General features: G+C 38.3%; 1 protein-coding gene across 2 annotated transcripts in view; it reads right to left on the reverse strand.

Annotated features, from left to right (window-relative positions):
• dock8 (dedicator of cytokinesis 8) overlaps window positions 1–22,906 on the reverse strand; it is a 58,214-nt gene that overhangs the window by 17,522 nt on the left and 17,786 nt on the right. For both annotated transcript variants that reach the window (XM_058389118.1, XM_058389119.1), the window contains 31 exons: window positions 20,526–20,597; window positions 20,265–20,373; window positions 18,214–18,429; window positions 17,551–17,636; window positions 17,119–17,185; window positions 15,140–15,289; window positions 14,862–14,936; window positions 14,584–14,743; window positions 13,951–14,081; window positions 12,286–12,379; window positions 11,975–12,137; window positions 10,500–10,611; window positions 9,871–9,941; window positions 9,600–9,744; window positions 9,167–9,268; window positions 8,381–8,476; window positions 7,681–7,915; window positions 7,286–7,450; window positions 6,534–6,697; window positions 6,203–6,295; window positions 6,015–6,110; window positions 5,281–5,430; window positions 4,981–5,094; window positions 4,736–4,891; window positions 3,635–3,771; window positions 3,156–3,319; window positions 2,890–3,041; window positions 2,257–2,439; window positions 1,090–1,213; window positions 732–819; window positions 199–295 (listed from right to left, as the gene is read on the reverse strand). In XM_058389118.1, coding sequence (XP_058245101.1) covers window positions 199–295; window positions 732–819; window positions 1,090–1,213; window positions 2,257–2,439; window positions 2,890–3,041; window positions 3,156–3,319; window positions 3,635–3,771; window positions 4,736–4,891; window positions 4,981–5,094; window positions 5,281–5,430; window positions 6,015–6,110; window positions 6,203–6,295; window positions 6,534–6,697; window positions 7,286–7,450; window positions 7,681–7,915; window positions 8,381–8,476; window positions 9,167–9,268; window positions 9,600–9,744; window positions 9,871–9,941; window positions 10,500–10,611; window positions 11,975–12,137; window positions 12,286–12,379; window positions 13,951–14,081; window positions 14,584–14,743; window positions 14,862–14,936; window positions 15,140–15,289; window positions 17,119–17,185; window positions 17,551–17,636; window positions 18,214–18,429; window positions 20,265–20,373; window positions 20,526–20,597 — 3,967 coding nt within the window. The remainder of the gene's footprint in view (window positions 1–198; window positions 296–731; window positions 820–1,089; window positions 1,214–2,256; window positions 2,440–2,889; window positions 3,042–3,155; window positions 3,320–3,634; window positions 3,772–4,735; window positions 4,892–4,980; window positions 5,095–5,280; window positions 5,431–6,014; window positions 6,111–6,202; window positions 6,296–6,533; window positions 6,698–7,285; window positions 7,451–7,680; window positions 7,916–8,380; window positions 8,477–9,166; window positions 9,269–9,599; window positions 9,745–9,870; window positions 9,942–10,499; window positions 10,612–11,974; window positions 12,138–12,285; window positions 12,380–13,950; window positions 14,082–14,583; window positions 14,744–14,861; window positions 14,937–15,139; window positions 15,290–17,118; window positions 17,186–17,550; window positions 17,637–18,213; window positions 18,430–20,264; window positions 20,374–20,525; window positions 20,598–22,906) is intronic.

The following is a 22,906-nucleotide window of genomic DNA, read 5'->3' on the forward strand; positions in this document are numbered from 1 at the left end:
TTTCACTACATTTACAGTATAAGTTTAGAGTATGTATCTAATTCAATCCTTTTGTCTGAGTTTCAATTAGTACAGATTTCTTTTATTTCTCATGACAGTATGACTATGTCAGAATTTTCATTACTTCAAAGTAACAGTAAGAAAGCAGCAGCAAACCACACTGGCAATGTAATGGTGTACTACACTCTCTTCTGTTACCTGCACAATGATCTCCAGCAGGTCTAAGACTATGAGGTTGGCTTCAGTAGCCAGATTCCCACTGATTATTGCCTCCTGGTCCAACTCGGCTTTAGATCTGAGAAAACGCACACAAAACACAACAAATCACTGCACCGCTTGGTTATAGTTTCAGCTAGTGGTCTGCCAATTATATTAATTTATTGAAATTATTTTCCTAAAAGAAAGAGTTTTCCCAGACTTTCATGCATTTCTTGTTCAGATTCCACCACATTGTTGTCAAAAGTGATAAGGAGACACGACACTGTGAAATAATACACTCACTTCAACCCGACGTGACTTATTTACACCCAGGAACTTAATACTATTGGCATTAGTCACCAATCTGTCATGTTAGTTGCTTATCCAGACCTTTTGTAACCCTAACCCTGACCCTAACCCAAGGAATTTTATGTAGCTGGACGTTCAGAAAGTTTTCATTCGATACGCCTGGTCTAGATGATAAATAGACTGATGAATTGTTTCATAAATGTGGAGAAATGATCTGCACACACTTGTCCTGTCTGTCATTGGTTTGGCGCCACTGTGTGAGGTCTTTCCTCCAGCGCAGGTTCTCTCTCTGTCCCAGAGTCCGGTCATTAGCTTCACAGAGAGATAGAGAGAGAGAGAGGGAGAGAGAGAGAAAGAAATGACAACTCAATATAAGGAAATCATCACTCCATCAAAAGGAAATAGGGCTGACTTCTGGTAGACAATACATGACTTCCATATGTGAATGTCTTGCTAAGCAATCATCTTTATGGCTCATTCTGCACCAGTGGGCCTCTGCATTATTCATTGCACTGCCTGGAAGCAGAGTGCAAAAGCGATTTCTCTGTCTGCCCTTTGAGGCAGTGGAAGAGGAACGCTCACCTCCCACCCTCTTCATCATCTCTCCTCTCGCTCCCAGGCCTCCCAGTAGTGCTTCTTCCAGACGAGCTTTAGCCTGCTGAGACTTCTGTAGGGCCTGCACACTCACTTTATCTGAACTCTTCCCCTACACACACACACACACAAAATGACATTCATACACCCAGAAATAGGAATGCAAGTTCTCACACACATGCCGCTGTCATCACATTTATAATCACACCTTAAAAAACGATCATCAAATCTCCAGAGTTTTTAAACCCAAACTTCGGCAAGTGTAGCATGTAAGCAATTACCAAGAACAAGAATTCTGACATCTCCCCAAAATGAGTAAAGAAGAGAGAGCCAATTCATTCAGAACCTGAATAAGAGAATCTTAAGGGCAGTTAATAATTGTTGAAATACTCCAGGGGTTGACAATTCATACATTTATTATTATCTAGTCCACTGATAAAGTGAAAACTTCAATATGCTAATTAGCATAAAATCCATCAAATAATTTTAAAGTAACTATAAATGAAGTTTTGCTCAGTGAAGCATTTAAGTGCAAGGTGAATGTGTCTTGTGCAAGCATTTAAACCAGTATAATAGTTTTGTGGTGAACTATACTGTATTTATGTTGTCTCTCCTCTTCATATTCCTGCTTCTGACAACATTGTCTAGCATCTGTTCTAGCTAATTAATATAGCTAATGAAAAGAGCTCTTGCCAATAGCCTGAGCACATCCTCGATTGGCATGTGTACAGCAGCAAGTGGATGGATTCAGAAATGAATAGCGTATAATATTGAGGTTTATTAAGCCACCGAGAGATATATGAACAAACATGTGGTACATTTAAACAAACATCGGGGGGTTTTGGGTTTTTGGGGGGGTTGAGAATTAAATGCAAGAAAAAAAATCTGTACTTTCTTCTCGTTAACATTCTTGCAGAAATAATGTTGGATAAAACTTTAAGATGTTTTGCAAACTATATTAAAGTGTTAAATATTAACTGCCCTCACACCTGCCCTTAGACTTCCAGTATAAACAAGTTTTTGAGTGAACAGGTGTTCTGAACAAGTCAAAATCTTTGTTCACGCCAACGTTCATACTCTATAGTGGCAGTTCACAGAGATTAGCCTGATAAAACACCGGAGTGTTCTTTGAAAAAGCTAAATGAAGGCCCTCACCCTGTAGTCAAAACAGGAGGTGCAGATGGTGAGGAGCTCGAGGAGGCGACTGAGCTGAGACGGGGATATGTCCACTACCCAGCGCTGGATCAGACTCTGTTCTGCATTCTTCATGATCCACAGGAAACACACCAACAGATTACGGCTGGTCTCTGCAGACAGCGTGCTACAGCTTCTACCTGACTGTGGAATCAGGACACAGGGCTGTTACAGAGGATTCAGATGATATAAACGATAAATGTTGACACACACTAAAGAACTGAGGAACAGATGTGGGATGAAAAGCTTAACATACTTTTAATTCAAAAGTTAGGGTCTGGTTTCATAAATCAGGTTCCAAATATTTGACTCAATTACCAAGAATTGTTTTTATCCATAAATAAATATTTGAAGAAGAAAAAGAAGAAGAAGAAGAAGAAGAAGAGCCTAATAATGAATATAAATAATATTTGCTTATTTTATCTACATTTAATTCAAATAGCAAGAAGCATACTCCTAGCTTATGGTCTTAAATAACATCTATTATTTTGCAAATTTATATTTCTTTGTTTTTTAATTAGATTTACATAGATATAATGCTTGAATTAAAAAGTTGGGAGTCATTTAAACCAAGAACAAAAATGTCCTTCTCACCACAGAGGCCATGGACACCAGTGCATTTCTCGCCAAGGTGTTGAACGGGTTTCCTGCAATTGCCATTGCAACAGACTGATTGATAGGAGGGACGTTATCGAAGTCGTCCTCTGGCCCGCTGGACTTGGCCTTGTTGCCACGTGACTCAGAAACTGCAGAAGTGTTATACATATTAAATATATATTCACACACACAAACGAGTATATGCATAGGTGATGTGAGTATGTTCTGATCTAAAGTTCTTGTAAGTAAAACCTCAAGAGCACCTGTGAAGTCGAGGTAGTTGAGGGAGTCGATGATGATGCCCACCAGGGGGAGGTAGAGAGCAGCAATCTTACTCCTGACATCTAGCCTTGTGCACCGAGGGTCCAAATCGTGTGCACATAATAGGCTGCAAACAGCATTTATGGCCTTGCGCTGCACTTTGCTTCTACGTACATAAATACGCACACACACACACAAAGTATTCACAATTATAACTCTGTGGCTAGACCAAAGAGTAAAGCATATTATCTGGGGTTTATGAGATGTGTACAACATAGAAAAGGCAGTACTCTTCAACTTCTGGGATTAATTTTAAATAAATGTCTTAAATCTTAAATGACCCACTTTGTATTGTTTAAGGAACATCAAACTTGGCATCCCAAACAATATAAAGAGAAAAAAAAAAACAGTATTTGATATTATTCTTAAAACGAACAATGCTAACACTATTTGCTCCCGGTGTACTGCGTGTTGGACTGACCCTTCTGATTCCATATCGAGAGCCGCGCTGAGTTCCGTCAGCAGCAGCCCAGTCAGGTAGTGCAGCTGTTTGAACTCCTGAGTCAGATCAAACATGGCTGCAATCTTATTGTCCGGGAAACTACATGAACTCGAGGTCTGCAACAGGCACAAACACACACACACATTTTAATGCCACTGCACGGTCCATGTTGTAAACCTGAAAAAAAAAAACTACAGAAAAACTTGTTCTTCATTTCAGCTTTCAAGTGATATTCTTGTAGCCCCTCTGCAGTGAGAACCAGAAATCCTTTAGTCCTCTTCTTCTTTTTAAAAGCAACTCACAAGGAATATTTAACAGTGATGGGAATTGGGAATTGCAGTGATGGGAATTGCAATCGCAGCAGAGGCCCTAAATATTACAAACTAATCCATTAAGGGCTTTAATATTTCTATTATTTGTTATTCTTGGAATGCTCCTGAGGGGCCAGACAACGCACATCTGAATAGATTTGGCGTAAGGGTGGGTAGCAAACAACAAATTAGGTATATAATTTCGATGCCTCGTAATGCTAAGACTCGTAAAGAATGGTGCTAATGAGGGCTGGAAAAGGTGCACTTGTTAACACTGTCCAACTAACAAGCATAAGATCCTGGGTGTGGAAACCAGCATGGATTAAAAGTCACCAAAAACGTCCCACTTCTCCATCTCTATTTTTAAAAATAAATATCTTTTGCATCTTTGGTTCATTTTGAAGCTTTAGCTGACTCGGGGCAATGTTAATCCTCTAGACGGCAAATGTTTGGGTGGGTTTTACTCCAGCTTGTGGACATGTTTTTGATATGATTTATTTCCAAAAAACTGAAACTCTGTATTCTCGTAAGAGATAAGTGAAGAGGTGTGCGGCATTGTAAGGATTTTTTTAGGGGGATTTTTTTTTTGTTTCGTTCTTCACCATCCTGGATAGGCAAAAGATACAGGTAATGGTATTTCAATTAAAAGAATCAAATGGTTTTACACCCCTGCATAATAACTGCTTGTTTAAATAAATATGTCAGCTCTCAAAAATGTTCATTAAATGAACCGTCCGAGTGTGTGTGTGTCTCCTTGGGGTTTACTGACCTGCGAAGTGACAGATGGAGAAGGGGATGTGGGAGCAGATGCAGGGCTACTGAAGTACAGGCTCAGGTTCAGGTAGTGCTCATGACTGCAGAGCACTCGCAAAAACTCCAGCCTCATGGTGATCAAAGTGGACATGGACACACTCTTTGCTGACATCTACAAAATAAAAGTACACAGTGAAGGACAGAGATACACAACAACATGTGCAATGCTTACTGCAGTTGATCTGAATAAGAGGCACTCACCTGGTTGCAGTAGTTCCTAACCAGGTTAAAGACAAAGCCTCTGTCCATGAGAGACATCAGGTCATAAATGAAAAACGCCAGGCTAATGTTCACCTTCTCGGCCTGCTCCTGTTCCTGCGAAGTCGATGCGTAAATTCATACTGTTAAGTGTTCTCATGTTCACTGGCATTTTAACTTTTACTGTGATGGCTTGGTCTGGATAAGTCTTTAAAATATCAGGAAATCAAAGACTGTAGACGAGGTGAAAGTGAAATGTCATCAGGTAAGTACAAAGTGAAGGATACAGCTTAAAACCCTGACCTTCTGCTGTTTCACCAGTATAGTTCCGATTTCAGCAGTCACCACGTTGACGATGGTGGTGATGTCGTCCTTGAAGCGGTCAGAAAAGCGATTTTTGCGAGACACTCCCTGCTTGTCCATTTGAGAGACATGCTGGGCAATGCTTTTCACCTAGATTCCACACACAGTTTATTACAGATAATTATTCTGGATCCAAGGGAAATTAAGCTGAAAAATTCTTTCAAAAGTCTAAGGGAAACTTTCAATGTTGCATAAAATTATTATTTCAGTTTTCAGGCAAAAATTCTTTAACATTATAATTTTTATATTTTTTTATTTAAATGTCCATCATTTGAAAAAAAAAGGTATATTTATTTACATTTTAGAAAATTATATAATGCATCAAAAAACGTTACAAATGCCTTTATTTTATTGGAACATCTTTGAACTAATCAGAAAAATCCTCATCACTCTATGTGCCTGAAGCACACAGCATATTTACAGTATATTTAAATTTATCTTCAATTATATCTAGCTTTATAAAACACGCATTAGAGTCACATTAGGATCTGACAACAAGCAGTCAATAAATTTTTACATAAAGGTAAATAAATTTCCCTTATTTTATTTCTATTCTGTATCATTTTGTTTAGTTTTAGGTAATAATATTGATTAAACTGTAATAAAGCAGTTTAAAGGGAACTCCAGGTATTCAAAAACACATCAATCTATAAACCCCAGCCTCACGCTCTTACCAGCAGCTCGAAGAAAAACCAGGCGTATTTATAGACGTTCTCTCTGCACACGCCGGTGCTCACCACCATTTGAAGAGCCAGCTCTTCGTGAAATTGCTGAAAGAGATCCGTACACAGATGCCTGTTACACGCCGATATCTGTGTGGCCGTATGAACTCTTAAAGTACGTACTGAGATTAGATAGGTACCTTTCTGTTTGAGGGCCGTGTGCTGAGGGAATTTTGATAGCGGTTGGTAACATCAATGAACGTGGACATCCTGCTGCCCGGGTGATTAAAACCCTGGAATAAATCACCAGTTTAAATTTGTATGCAATGTAGATGTAATATAATAGATGTCAATAAAATGCTTAAATAAGTGAACTATAGACATATATAGAAACCATAGATACTTTCTTCCGGAAAAAAAAAAAATAGATATTGTATAATTAGCTAGATAAACACATCTACTAAAGATAACTGAATTCTATATACAACAAGAATATTTACAAAGCACAAGGCTCCACTGTGAGGTTTATACCTTTTCGACCAGTATGCTGTTAACTTCAGCGTCCTCTGAGCTCTGTGGATTAGGAATATCAGGGTTGCTGCTGGAGCGGATACGAGAATTGAGCAGCATGTTGCCTACGCTTGTGGCTGTGGCTCGGCCCATAGTGCTGTACCGGCTCTCCTGTACCAGTGTACCTGCAGCAAAACAAACCAAACAAACCTCAGTCCTGAAAATGCTAGAAATATAATAAAAACCCAGGTCAGCTCCTGACTGCTGGAAAATATAAATTATTATAAATTATGAATAAAAAAAAAAAAAACTATATATATATATATATATATATATATATAGTTATTAATTTATTTTCTGGTTAATATCTTATCTAGCTTCTGAAGGGCAGTACTAAATAAAAACAATCATCCTGTTCCAAAGTTTACACCATGAGTCTTAATCCATCATGCTGCCTTCTTGAGCAGTTGAATGTTTGCATACTTTAGTTTAATAGGCATGCAAGATGATTGGCCCATAGTGATAATACTTTTTAAATAGTCCTTCCCTCTACATCATCATTTGTGAATTAACAGAAGGTCTACCCCATGATTATTTTCATGTTCATTACAAATGTAACAAAGTTCTCTAGAGCTTAAAACTATGTCCTCAATTTGCAATCTGATAGACAATATATTCCAAAAAAAAAAAGAATAAAAAAAAAAAAGAATTACTCATTTATACTAGCATATTGCATCACTACTAATCATAGCTGATGATGATGATTGTCCCACCTGTGTTAACGACCTCCAGTGGAGTGTCTGGCAACCGGAACACATAGTAGAGGTAGGTTGCTAGGAGACTGTTCCTGCCTTGGTGGTCCTTGGCCAGTTCCTGGCTGTTATGAAGGATGTTCACTACGGACACCACTGACTCAAACGCTATCTGTGCCAGATTGGCTACAAAAACACACAAAATACACAGACGAAATTAAATAGACAGGATGACAAACAGGGATGAAAAATTATATTGCTCATTAATAAACACAAGTTTATTGAATGATGAGACACAGTCAATTGATATATAATAAGTATTTATTCACAGGCTATTTAAGATGCCCGGGAAAGCACTCAAGCTATTCTAACACTATGATAATAAGGATATAAACATGTAGCACTGTATTGCTCACCGGTCTGGCCAGCGATGACCATGGGCTGCATGATGAGGCGGAACAGCTTGTCCAGGACCAGGTGGAGGAAGAGTACAAGTGGCTCCAGCTTGGAGGAGGACAGGGAGATGATGCTGAGCTTTAGCTCATGCTCCAGCTTGTTTTCTGGCACTTTGTCGTCCCCTACACGAATAGGGAATGTAGCCTTCCCCTCCAGAGCATGGCACAGAGTGAAGAAGCGCTCCAGGTAACTCTCCTGGCAGTGAATATAATAACAGGCATTGAGTGGGAGGTTAAAAGAGATGCTTTTTTTTTTTTTAAATAAATGCCAAATGAAGCTGGATTCAAATGTCTGAATAAGAAATGTTTTACAAAACTGTCATACACTGTTATATATATATATATAAAAATAAACTAATATAATGTTGCCAGACAAGGCAACAAATCCTTCCTCTTTCCTGAGAGCTGTATTCAGGAACAACCTGGCAACCTTGAAGGTGTGAAATGCACCCTGGCAATATTAATCATGCTATATATAACTTTGCCACATAAATATTAACAAACCTTCCATGTTGCCAATTTGACTAATAATGAGTATAGGGCGTGTCAGCTGTTAAGAAACATTTTTAAAACAAAAAATGAACAATAATTGAGCAAAAATTGATTCCTTAAAATCTAAGAATTACAATTACAAAGAGTTACAATTAAGATCTGTACACACCTGTGTATGAACTGAAGACACAGCCTGAATTTCCAGGCTGAAAATTCCTTTATGACCATCAATCCACTTGACTGGTGGAATCTGGACTGGCAATTTCTGCAAAGAAAGAATTACAGGTCATATTTATTTACACTGAATCCCTAAAGCAGCTTGGAAGAACTCTAAAGGGTGAATATTTAGACATTTTCTACTAGATATAGTTCTGAACTACAGGTTCTCCTGAAATGAAATCTACCTCAACTAGAAATATAATGAATATAACTTAAAAGTCTGGTTACTCCAAAGGAGAAAAAGGAGAAATCGGCATTTAAAGATTTAATTCCTATTTCAGCTCAGGTGCATTATGTTACTTATTGACCATAGTTATCTGATAACAAGCTGAACTGATTAGGCTTATGTCCTTTTAACTAATAGCACATATCTACCCAACAACTTCATCCAATCCTGACATTCGTACACTAGGTGACGAGGTCAGACTTTTTGGAAGTGTTTCATCACCACAGTTATTAAACTAGCTCCTTAACTAATATGACCTTTTTAGGAAAACAGCAAAGGCAAGACTTTCATTTAAGAGAAATATATTTATGCTTGTTTTTTTAAAGTATGATATAGTCACAAAAAACAAATCTTTGAGGGGGGGGGTTTGACTGTTTTTAAAATTAACGTTACACATAGTGACAGAATCATGAAAAAACAGAAACTATTTATTTCTCTTGAGCTGTATGAAACACTGAAACAGGTTATTTAATATAAAAATCATGGCAGCAGTGATCGGGCTTACTGTACCTCAGGTGAATGTAGCAAGTAGTTCACAGGAAGACGTTCAAGAACGATGGGCAAACAGAAAGCTCCCATCTGCAGCCTCTCATTATTGAGAATGGGTAACCACTGCAGGAGAAACACAACACAGGCCTCACTTAGCAGCAGTTCTCAGCTGTGATGTTCAAGTTATTGGTTAGTTAAACAAATAAACACTTCAGTCTTCTACAAAGGTACATTTTCCTTCGATGATTTATGGGAAACTAATACAATTCTGAAATATATCATATCTTTTAAACATGATTTCATCTCTCAACAGTATTAATAACAACAATGCAAGCCAAATGACTTCATCATTCTATCCTAAACTAATATATTAATGATTTATCAGTAATTGGAGCAGATATTCTAAAGTAAAAAATAAAAACATAAGTGCTAAAAAAACAGCTGAAAGACGCACAGAGTATCCGATGAGAGACTCAATGCTGCCGCTCTGGTTCTGCTTCTGCTGGCAGCTGATGTGGAAGAAGGAGAAGAGCAGGTGGTGTCTCTCGGTCAGACGAGCCGGTAGCCGGATCTTCACCTCTTCATAAAAATCTGGAGATCTGCATGCCCACATGAGTCTCATAACTTTGCACACTTTGTAGGACATTATATTAGAGACTGTATAACACGATAGCTATAAAAAAAAAAAATATATAAAAAAAGCAATACTGCATGGGAAGCCTCACTTGTTATGGTATGTGACCGGGGTGTAGATCTCTTTAAGGAACTCTGGACCACTTGATTTCCCAAATATAACCTTGACAGAGAAATGGATACAGGGATAGTTTTTTTTTTTAAAAAGTGTTGGTAAATAGTTAGTTAACATGCAGGTCGACATACAGATAGAGGCAAAATCCTTTTGCAGGTCAAATAAGGACAAAGAAATGTACTTTACGGCAAATCTTTTAGTATACTTTGCTTTATCATCATCACAGCTACTATGTGCAGACAATAATACTTCAATAGTTTGCATTTTCCATCAATAAAACAGACAAATATTCCCTGATAGCTCTTTTTTTTTTTGTTCTTTCCTCACTACCTTCCTTTTAATTTTTCCTTATATTCTGAGCTGCAGTCTTCTTGTTAGATATATATGCATATGATTGTATATATTTTTGGAATAGGTTTTATTTGCAAATTGTAAAATACATTTCCTGTTTACATTTTTAATCCATAACAGTTGGAGAATGCACAGCTCTGCACAACTATATATATATATTTATATAAGATTTAATGCAGAAAATCTACAAGATTGACATAAATATAAAATTGTCTCTACAAGAGTCTGTGTGTGTGTATGTTTTTGTGTACTCACATTCAGTGGCTCCTCTCCATTCATGAATTGGATCTTTATGGTAATGTTTCTGGCAGATGCCAATGCTCGGTTGCCAAAGTTGAGCCTCTGAGGATACACAAACAGCAGGTTTCTGCAAATGGGGACAAAACAAACATTAGTACATGAATAAGCTTAAGCCATTCTCTCATCTTAAATCCTTAATGGTGGTTTGGTGGATCAAGTGAAAGGATTCTTTGCTGTTCTGAAGTCATTTAGTCAATGCAGCAGTTGTGCAATTTAACACTAGATGGCAGTAAAGACCCAATATTTAATAAAGGCTTGTAAGCTCTTCTCTAGATTAGTGAGTCTTTTACCACGACCTTGACAAAATTAATCAAGTGGCCTTATTATTTTAATCCTATACACTGGTACAGTACACAGTGAAATGAAAATGTTCCTACAGGACCATGATGCTACATAAAACAACACAAAACTACACAGGACTACATACATAATGTGTGCAAATTGTGCAAAGCTGGACAATAATTACTAAAGCAGGACAACAGGCACAAATAGGGCAATGTCAAAAGCAGTACACTGTTCTTATGTAGAATTAGGTAAAAAGATATTAGAATATAAAAATAAATGCTGTAAATGCAAATATAATATATAAGAAGAACAAAATGAAGATGATCAATAAAGAATTTTGTTCATGCTGTTTTAGCAGCAATTTAGGAAAGAACTGTGCAAAATTGCAAAGGGGGTGGAATGGTTTTCAGTTGAAAGTGTGTGTGTGTTGTGTGTGTCAGTCCAGTTGCCTTTGCTATTGTGGAGTCTGATAGCTTGGGGGAAGAAACTATTACACAGTCTGCACATTAGGATTTGAACAATTTGGTATCATTTGCCAGACAGCAGTGAGACCTCCAATGGTTTGCAAAGCTTAGCCAGGGGTCTATAATTTTTACTTTTTAATTAGACACCAAACCCCTACCATTATTATTGTTTTTAAACATATTAGCCTGTTTTACTCATCACTTAAATGAACTTGGTTTGAGCCAAACCTCACTTACTGAAAAACAAGTCTCATAAATAATGTACAACTTAATGAATAACTTGCTCCTTTTATGTCAGTGGAAAGTTCAGGAATAAAAAGCTCTAATAAATAGCCAGAATATCGTTGTACACATTTGAATAATGAGCATAATATTTATACAGTTGGAGCTGTCCATGAAATTTATTCTAGAGTTAAAGTTGTTCCTGGCTATAAAAAGTTTGAGAATCGCTGCTAAAGTTTTTGTCATGGGAACATGAATTATTCATCCAGCCATTTGATGGCAATCCAGAGACTATGCACACGGACAAATTTATTTATAATAGTAGGGTGAAAGCCAAAGCTAAACATACACATGACAACGACTGGTTTCAATATACCAGTCCCATAAGTGTTATCTGTAATAGATGTCAGAGATGTACAGTACAGACTCCAAAAGTCATAGTCGGAGGTATAGATTGACCTGTATATGCAGTGAGGGACGTAGACATCGTTGGACGGGAACTCGAGCAATTCTTTGACAGGTCGCAGCATTTTCTCGGATACAGGTTTAATGGGGATGAGCTCAGGAGACAGACAAGGCATCACCGTTTCTGGCACTGGGGTCACCTCTAGCTTTAGAAAGCCTGCCAGATCAAACACAAAACACTCAAATACATAAAAACTATTCTCAAATGATTTCTCTCAGTTCTGCTTCCAAACAATGTTGCAGGGAAGACACGGTTCGAGTGCATTGGGAACGGCATCATGGAAGCGTCGGGAAACAGACATCACCTGGTATAATCTTGATCCGTCGCTGAATAGTGGACGTCCTCTTGATGTCAGCCAGGAACTTAAATAAGTCTTCATCGCTGAGACGCTCCCCTTCCTACAAACAGACACAAAGAGCTCTTCTGAATCATTCATTAGTACACAAAGGGCAGAATTCAGAGTCAGTGGCGTAAGATGGCAACTTAATCCAAAAGTTATGTCAATATTTACGCAGGAAAGTTATTCATATTCAGTCCGATTCCGATTACACACAAGTCAACTTTCTGGGTGTGGCGCTCAGATTTAGCAAAACACCAGCATGTAATGCATGCCACAGAGATTGCTACAGTTTTCTTTTGTAGAAGCATCTCATACAAGCTTTTTAAACACAACCACCTGCCTTTAAGCCTGAAAACGATCAAGGATAAGAAATGCAAGGTGGAAAAAGGGAACAGCATTATTTCCTTTGCTGTCAAATATAATGCAGTAACAAAAGAAAGTGACTAGTTACAAAGCTCAATAAAAAGAATTAATAATACAATGATAAATAAATAAGTAAATGGAAATATTGACATAATTATGTAGTATGCTACCAATATAACACTGTATGAACAGTCCTAGCACATTTCTTTGGAGCATTTTGTGTTTTATATCGTGCCCCGGCAGTTACTCGTGTGCAAAATTAATGAAGCTACAAGATTCTAAATTGAGGTCATGGAATTATCGCGTGTGCCAGCAAAAATGATTTTGTTAATTCAACAGAAAACATGGACAGTTTAAAGGATTATCTGACAAAGCATTTATCTGCTAACATTAAGTTAATTTTTAAGCTTTTAGGTCAAAACTTGGTTCTTGATGTAATAAGCAATGTCTATGTCTCTGGTGCTCATTAAAAAAGACTTAATAATTTCATGTTTGTGTACGCAATATTGGCTGTCAATTTGGAAGTCAATTTGTGTGTGTGTGTGTGTGTGTGTGCATGTGTGTGTGTGTGCGCATGTGTGTGTGTGCGTGCGTGTGCGTGTGTGTGTGCGTGCGTGTGCGTGTGTGTGCGTGCGTGTGTGTGTGCGCGTGCATGTGCATGTGTGTGTGTGTGTGCGCGTGCATGTGTGTGTGTTTAGAGTCCAAAATTCAGCATGACATGCATTGGTTACACATCAAACTGTTAGACAGTGGTGCTCGACTTAATACTGCTCCTTGCTCAAGCCAATATTACACATGAAAAACAGGCTTAAGCTCAAGGCGTAACTGAGACAAAGCTCTGTTTTGGACAAACTCCACCCCGCATGTGTAACTTCTAAATAATTTTCAAATCTCTATTTACATATGAGGTCTGCATACCAATGTCAGCAATTTTGGCCTCCTCACAGTGTGCTCTTAAATCAAGTCTGAATACAGATAAAACACTGTATATTAATGCTCTTAAAAACAAAGGAATTCTGGAACACATCATTTTAAAATGTGTAGGAAGGTTACTGAACTTTATCTTTAAAATGTGAAACATGCGGCCCTGAGCTGGTTTAGGGTCAACACAAACAGGATGATCAGACTTCAAAATATTTTTCCAAACACATATTTAGCATGAAAGCTTAATATCCTGGACATATAAATGCTGTAGAACTACAAAACAGTGACCACTCAGTGTCTCACCAGCCAGAGAGGCAAAATCTCAGTAAGCAAAGAGCTGACCTGTTTGAAAAGGGTCTGAATGGTTATGACAGCAGGTTTGAAGCTGGACAGGTTGGACTGGTCTTCCAGGGTGGTGAACCTCTCTGAATTGCGCCTGGGCAGGTAAGCCTTCTTATCCACATTGTTCTTGCCTGGCACAAGCAAATAAAATGAGTCATCAAACCAGTATATAACGTTTTACTAGTCAGATTTCAATTCAGGTAAGCAGACATTATTGTAAAGCAGCTTTATAGAGATCCAGATTTAGACTCATTAATGAGCAGGACAGAGGCAGCAGTGGTTTCCTACAACAGCATGAGGAAGAAGCCTTGAAATGAACCGGTTCTGAGTGAAACCGGATAGTGGGATTATAAATCATTGCTCTTCCGAAGCTGTACTTATGTAGACAAACAGCAGTGTGTGGAAATGAAAGTAGTGAGATTAGCACAGAACAGGTTTTATGAATTTAGTAGCAGATGGCACTTTAGTATCCATATGAGATTAATCACTAAAGCTGAATTTTGGGCATTATCTGTTTTTAGGACAGAATTATAATATCAAAAGATATTCACTTCCATAAATTAGACATGACCTGTTTCTACCTTTTGACATGAGTTGCACTCATTTAACCTGCCATGGCCTTGATGCTATTACCATTAATGCTCTCCGAGTCTGTTGTGTCTCGATCCAGTGTGGCTGTGCTGATCACATTCATGATGTTGGCTGTACCAAAGGCGAAGGGCATCCTGTACTGACCCAACCTTTGACAGAAGTTCTCTGCCTGATTTCGAAGTTTCTCCATCTTGTCTTTGTTCTAAAGGAAAATAAGGTAAGGGATAAGATATAAAATGCTTTACATTTACAAGTGCATCTTCTATCACATTATGTATCTGGATCCTTATGTTTATGAATCTGTTTGCTGGAGTCATCACCTTGGCATTGTCGCTCATTCCTATGTAAGGTTCTGCACACTCTCCAATCTCTCCCTGCTGCAGGACTTTCTCCAGCTATTATATAGAGAAGCATTATTGTCGTCATCATCATCATCATCATCATCATCATCATAATTGTTAATATCAACATTTTCCTGTATCATGATCACTACAGCTGGACACGCGTACAGCTTTAATCTTCATGATCAAAATCTCTGTACAGAAGAAAAAAAGGCACCATTTGGAGGTGTGGGTAAGTGGAGATGCAGCTGCATTACCTTAATGACCAGGTAGATGTCTGGAGAAGGGTAGGTGATGGAGAAAATGGCAGACCTTGCCAGTGTGGAGGCGTCAATATGAGGGGTATGGGAACGCAGTAAGGCTTTCATTTGATCTGTGTTTAGATCAAAGTGGAAGTTCTCTGAAATCTAACAGAAAATAAATCACATTAACCATCAAACTCCACTGTGAAAATTATCCACTGATTATAACTTACGCAACAAAACAATATTGAAAATACATTTTTGTTGTAGTATGTCTTGCTGTTTACATAATTGCACTTTTCTGATAATATAAACCAGTCAACAGATATTAAAGGGATCTTATTCATAAATCACACTATCTGGTGTCATCCAGATGAGGATGGGTTCCCTAATGAGTCTGGTTCCTCTAAAGGGTTCTTCCTCATATCATCTCAGTGAGTGTTTCCTTACCACAGTCACAGTCTAGCTTGCTCATTTTGAATAAATTTATAAATATATCAATTCAAAATATATATCCTGAATTTAAGTATTTTTCCATAAAGCCACATTGTGAAAAAGTCTACTGTTAAAAGAACTATACAAATAAAAATGGAACTGAATCTCATGTGCACAAGCCTTTCTTCAGTACTTGTTGGTAAATATATAATACCATTTAGTGATTGTCACGGTTTCCCTGCTGAGATTGCATCACCATTTCCATGGCAATGAACAACATGCTTGTGTTTGGTTTGGTTTATGTTCCAGTCATGTCTTTGCCTGTCTTTGCTCCTGATTACGCTGACCTGTTCTGTATGTAGTTCTGATTGGTTTGTATATTGAAACTCGGCTGCGTCAAAGCCACAAAAAAGTTTCCCAGGTTCTGAGTTCTATCATTAATCATCCTTCCTGGTTTTGACCTTAGTTCCTGTTCCTTGATTCTGTTTTAAGGATTACCCGAATGATTTCACTTACTAAAAACAATTTCCGTTCGAGTCTCATTTATTCTAAACTGTATGGACACTACACATTTAAAGTTAAAACGACCATACTGAAGATCCTTTCTACAGACTCAGCACTGCTTGGCTTGACCGTATACAGCTGTGGATGAGTAATGACTCATAATCGCACTATCCGGTGTCACCAAGAAAAGGATAGGTTCCTTCTGAGTCTGGTTCCTCTCAAGGTTTCTTCCTCATGTCATCTCAAAGAGTTTTTCCTTGCCAATGTCACCACTGGCTTCCTCATTAGGGATCCATATATGTAATTTCTTAAAGCTGTTTTATGACAAATGTCCACTGTACCAAATACTATATAAATAAAATTTAATTGGACTGACTATCAAATCTGCCAGAAATGCTTCCTCCCATCCTGAATTCTCTTAACCTTGTGCTGCTCTTTTAGTGCAGGATCAAACATCCGGATATATAATGTATAGATTTAGCACTTAATTATAATTCCTGTCAAAACTGAGCTAATATGACTGTATGTATATGATTAAAGCAGTACTTTGGGAAACGGATATCTAATATGACATCTGCTGTCTATTTATTTTTATGCAGAAAGAAATGCAGAGTGAAATTGCAGACAGGAAGCACACATTGCTCCCGAGTTATTGCAAAAGGCAAAACTATTCACAGCAAGTGTAATAAAAAAAAACAGCAGGAGTAATCATTTTGAGAGAAAATGGAGCAGACTGGAACAAATAAACACAGACAGCTTACAATGTGTTCAACAAAAAAAACAAAACAAGGCTGTTTAATAGCTAATGAGTTCAAACTCGCACAATTTGCAGCTAACTCAGTATGAAAGGACTTATTAGGTATATTGCTAATAAAGAATAAACGTAATTAGCTCTGTCATGTAGGGCATTGAGGCAAACGGGATTGAGAACATGGAACCCTAATACACAGCCACTATTCTTGGCAATGGTAGGTGCATATCTAATGGCAGTCCTGATCAATAGCCTTTAGAAGGAGAAAGACCCGCTACGCCCGTGGCGCCAAGCAAATACTGACCTTCCTCTTCTCTTTCAGGTCATACAGGGCCATGGTGGCAAATATGGGCTCGATCTCAATTTCAAACCTGTGAGGACAAAAGCACAAAAGCACAGGCTTATAAATAAATCATGATCCCTCTGACAGCTGCGCAGCCTCATACCTCAAAAATATAATCTCACTAAAACAAGACACTGTGAAATGCAAGCACAGTAACAGATGGCTTTCGAAATCTGAAGAGAGTACTCAAATCAGCAAAACTGTTTTATTACAGATGCATCCAACAAACTGGATGTCAAACAATAGGTGTGCCATAGAGGCTTGATCTAAAAAAAAAAAAAAAAAGTGGTAAAGCTCTGTGTCCTTTACTTAAGGTTGAAGATCCTGTTATTTGAACATAATAGTTGAGTACTTGGAGACAGAACCTCCAACTACAGTAAAGAGAGGGATTACTTGATGGTCTGGCATCGCACTAGGATCCTAAAGCCTGCGTGTTCCTTTGGACTGTCAGGAATAGGACGAATTTCCACTGCATCTTCCTGTAGAGGGAAACATAATGTTCAAATACTTTGGACAGTTTACTGCATCAGTTTCATGAAATAAAGTAGTGACTGTGATCCAGTGTGCTGGACCCATGCTTCTCAAAGTGGTGTCTATGAAGCAAAGCCAGGAAATGTTTTATTGTGTATGTTTGTTTGTTTATTACAGTGCTGGAAATCACAACCCATCATTATTAAAGCTGATATTTTACTTATTTAGTTCTTAGTTTAGATTATTAGACTGCTCACTTGAATTGAAAAGGGTTTAATCCAAAACGAGTCAGTCTCAACTTGGTCCTAATATATTGTGTCAATGGGAAATTTAGAGTAAAAACAAAAACAAACCCTAATATGTGAGGAATTGGATTAGGTTCATCAACCTGTAAATATGTGCTGAGGGGATCCATGAAATTGATTTACACTTAAAGGGGTCCCTGGCTACAAAACACATGAGAATGCCTGAGTGTAAAAAACACTGACATTTGCTTTGATATAGAGGATGAGATTATGGCACATACATGTCTGTGGTTCAAGCAGGTCAACACTCTTAGCTCAAAAATGTAATCTCCCATCTCACCTCATCAGTAGGTGGATAGAGTGCGAAAAGTTCTGGATGGCGGTTATTCTGTCTGGCTTCTAGGTTAAAGCGGTCAAGGTCCTCAGAGTTACTGAACTGCAGGAGGCTGTTGAGACGAGGGTCCGGCTGAAGTGCCCGGAGGTCAAAATCCGAGGAGTTGATAGTACTGCGTGCGCTGTCGTCATCACATAACACTGCCAAAGACGGAGACTTCGTCTGAGGATCAGACAAACAGCAAACCAGTTACATCATCACAAAAGTTACACTCATTACAAAAGTGTAACAAAATGAAACAAAAATATGGAGTAGGAAAACAAAAAGGAATCAGCAACTTAACTTCAACGCTTCAACTTTAAAACATTACACATGAATGAATAAATCATAAATTGATCAGCTAGGAAAAGCTCCAGTGTGCTGCCCAGTGCCATGTCTTTATTCCCTGGACTGAAAATAGTAACATAATATATCAAAACTAATAATTAATGTAATAATACAGACGAGGAGAAATGAACAACCACTGTGCTTAAAGTCTGGTTTATCATCGTTCTATACCTCACTTTTTACCCTGGGAAGAGGACTGCATCAAACTTGTAATTTTGATGCAAACTTACAAAGGACAAAAATATTACAAAACTGTGAAAGATAACAATGCCTACAAGCATGCAAAATGGCAGACCAGTTCCTTTTTCCCCCTCAGTGATGCAAAAGCACGAGACAAGCCATTATTTAAACTGGTCACGGGCTGAATTTATCCAATAATAGTTGTTGACACTGTAAATATACAAATAAGATCGTTAGCCCAGGGCTACGTTTAGTAGTGTCTTAAACATCAGATTATAAATAGCCAGGATTGTTAATTCAGGGTAAAGTATGAGAATCTGAAACATGAAACAAACTTGGAATACTGTTTACCCAGGGTTTACAATGACCCAGGGTTAACCATTTGTAAAAAGGCATTATATGTTTAACCGCAGGAGTGGCATTGCTAACCTGCCCCTAGGTGTGAATAAATGTGTGTATGGTGCCTATTAATGGAATGCCAATCTTCCTGGGATAGGGTCTGGATGATGAATGCTTGTTTCTTCTAGCAGGAGAGGTATAACGTTGTTGTTCTTTCAGCTGTTCCCTGTTCGGGTCACCATAGCGGATCGTTTCGTCCACATGTTTTGATTTGGCACAAGTTTCACACCAGATGCCCTTCCTGACACAACACTCCCATTTTATCTGGGCTTGGGACTGGTACTGAGAGTTAATTCTTCAGTGGCTGGGTTAGCTCCCTGTCTGGGAATCAAACTCAGGCCATGGCAATGAGAGTGTGGGATCCTGCCGCTGGACCACCAGGAAGCTAGCAGGAGAGTTATAATGTATTGCCAAATGTATGTGTACCCCTAACAATCATGCCAAACCATGAGCATTATCATGGAGTTGGTCCAGTCTTTGCTGTTCTAACAGCCTCCAATATTCTGGGAAGGCCTTCCACTAAGTTCACGAATATTGCACTGGTAATTTTTGCTCATTCAGCAACAAGATCATCTGTGAAGTCAGGCACTGATGTTGGGTGAGGAAGACTGAGGTGCAGTCAATGTTCATTGCATCACAAAGGTCTTCAGTGGGGTTGAGGTCAGCCTGTTAAATAACCTTAGAGAGCATCTTGTTAGTCTGGCTCCATGAAAAATAAATGCTTTGAAACAAGCATCTTTGATTTAGCTAATTAAGACCTGGCAAGCCAGGGCTGGACCAAAAGGAACTGGCTCTAACTGAATGAACATTCACGCTTCATTGTAGCCCTGGCCTCAAATTAAAAGGCGGTACAGAGCCAAAGAGTTGTGGGAAAGTTCCCGTGTTCTGTCTCTCTCTTCCTTCAACTCTCTGAACTTTTCTCTTTTTTTTTTACATGTCTCTTTCATTCCCTGCCTCTGTGAGAACTCCCTTCAATCCTCCTTTGGTTTATACGTATTAAATACACAGGCATGATCATATCTGATCCTTTTAAGGTAACATTATCAGATTAGTATCAGAGACAAAACAACAGCACAAATCATTGCATTTACCGGTTGCTCCTGTTTTTCTGGTTGCACATCAGATTCGAATGTTTGCTTCTGAAGTAGTTTGTGAAAGCCTGTCCTCTCCGAGTACACACTCCATCCATCCCCTTGGCATCTGTACAAAAGCCACACAGAGTAAATACCGTGCCATGTTTTTTAAACAGAGTCCAAACATTGATTAGCTTTATTGCATCATAAGACTTGGGTGACAAGAACTTATCGTTTATGCACTAACATTAATGCAATTAAACATAATTTAATTCTCACCTTCTGCTGACCACTAGCCAAGGTTGAGTGTAACTTTGCACACAGTCTCTCACATGGGGATCCAGTTCCACCCTGCAACCAAAATACATCGACTCTTACACAGGTTTCACACTTTATTCAAGCACTCATGCAAATCTGTTCTGATCTTTGGGGCTACAGACACGTGTTACATTCACTGCTCATAAGAAATATTTTTCTCTGCTTTAACTGGAAAAATAACACACAAGTTACAAAGTTAAAACTGGTGGCTCTACTGGTTTGGTCCCCAGGAGTCACTGCACATTTAGCCTTTAATAAATGAAACATTTCTATCATGCTGGATGTGGTTTCCTCTAGGATAATGTCCACATCTACAGAGCACTGAATGAAGACTCATTGAATGTTTCAAGAAGCATAAAAATGATGCTATGATAACATGCTATGGTTTTCACATTCACCAGATATCAACCCAACTAAACATCAATAGAGCAAGATTTTGGAGCAAATTTTTAGACAGAGCACTCCAACAACATCAGTAAATCAACAACTCTAGCAATACATTTGGTTGGATGATGTTTATTCCTCCTGTTCAATTTCAGAGACCGGACTCATTAAAGCTGTCCTGGTATCTCATCATGGCACAAAACTTTACACACATTTATTATTGTTTATTTGTTTAGCTTGTCTATATTTTCAAGCCACATGCTGACACAATCATGCTGCTTTTATTCTGAACAACACTCTGAACAACAGACAAGCATAAATACAGACTAAGCCTGTTTTTCACGATTAGTCTATTTGCACGTTTTCTTTTGCTTTTGTTTGGTTGGATTCAAATTACAATGTCTTACTACTAAGAGAATAAATGTCATCCACCATTAATAATGTACCAGAATTTAAATAATCTTTGATACAAATACTCTAATAAGTACCTGTGTTTACAGTCTGGTACTCAGACAAATCTATACATCAACTTGCTCAATCATCAACTTCACTTCCACTTTCAATCTGAGATGAGCTTTTCTTCTCTCCTGATTGGTGTACTGTCTCTGACTGCAAGCCTGGGGTCAAATGTCTCAATGGACAGCTTGCAAACATGAATGTGCATCAGTGCAGACAAGCTCGTGAATAACAATCAGCTTCTGTACTTGGCCTTGCAAAAATCCCCCCCTAACAAGCAGCGCTGTTTTAGGACAGTTTGAGAGACTATACTACCACTTATTGACTGTTGGAATAGATCCCAGCCTGCTGGTATTAATAATATTGACTAGATTATACTCAAAGAGGCTGCCAAACAAGCTGCCAGAGGCTTGCTTCAAGTGCTTTTATTCCCCTTAGAGAACTCTTTTGCAACAAAAACAAACAGAAGGCTTCATACTTCTGAATTATTTCACTGTGAATGTTCTGCTTCTCCTTGAGTCAGGTGAATGAATCAGACATGCCTTACCAACTTAATGATGCATGATCAGCATGGGCACAGCATGAGGATGTGCTATTAGTCTGTAATGACCACTGACATGAGGTAACATCCACCATGAGCTCATAATTACGATGTTGCTGAAATTCTTTATATGTTTGTCGCAAACCTTTAGCACACTGCCTGATATTGAGAAACCGAGAGTACGTGTCAATCAGCTCTATAGTTAAGCAGTCAAGGAACTGATCAGGGAGTCAGCCATTTTAAGGACTGTCTCATTCGCAAAGTTATTCGTGTGCACTGGAACATTCACTCCCAGTGTGCATCAATGCTCACTAAGCTCCAATACTGGAAATGAGGCGACAGTTTGTATTAAAAAAAAAGGAAGAGGAACTCACAACCAATTTTGCCTACAGATACAATTAGCTTGTTAACATTCTGGTAGCTCTCAAAGGATTACTTACCTTAGCAACTTTTAATTTATTTGACATTCTGTATGCAGCTTGTTTTAGTCTTTACGACTTTAATGAAGTAGAATGTCTAGCTTACAATCCTGCTTGATGTACTGGGACAGAAACGTGTGCGAGTAAGCTAACACATTTATATGACTTAAATATTTTATATGTTAGGGTTTTGATAGTGACTGATGAAGAAATTATAATGTCACCAGTGAGTGAAAAGTGTGCCAATGAGTAGCAACGATCTAGGGAGCTGTTTGGGACACACCCTGAATCTCGCTTTGTTTAACAAACTTTCTCCTCATCAAGTCTCTTTAACAAATCTACCCATACACTTCTCACATTCTTTCCATACAAAAAAGAAACCCAGAATATTTTGTCAACACTGTGATGAAATGTGTTTAGGAATAAGTATGTGAAAACAGGCACCTCAGATGGCAGTCCTTTGGTGAAACACTGAGACAACTCTGTTGTGCACACCAGCTGAGCAAATTCAGGCTCTAGATTTACACTAAATAAATTGTTGA

Source organism: Hemibagrus wyckioides, linkage group LG05 (genome assembly GCF_019097595.1).
Source record: "Hemibagrus wyckioides isolate EC202008001 linkage group LG05, SWU_Hwy_1.0, whole genome shotgun sequence".
NCBI classification, from domain to species: Eukaryota; Metazoa; Chordata; class Actinopteri; order Siluriformes; family Bagridae; genus Hemibagrus; species Hemibagrus wyckioides.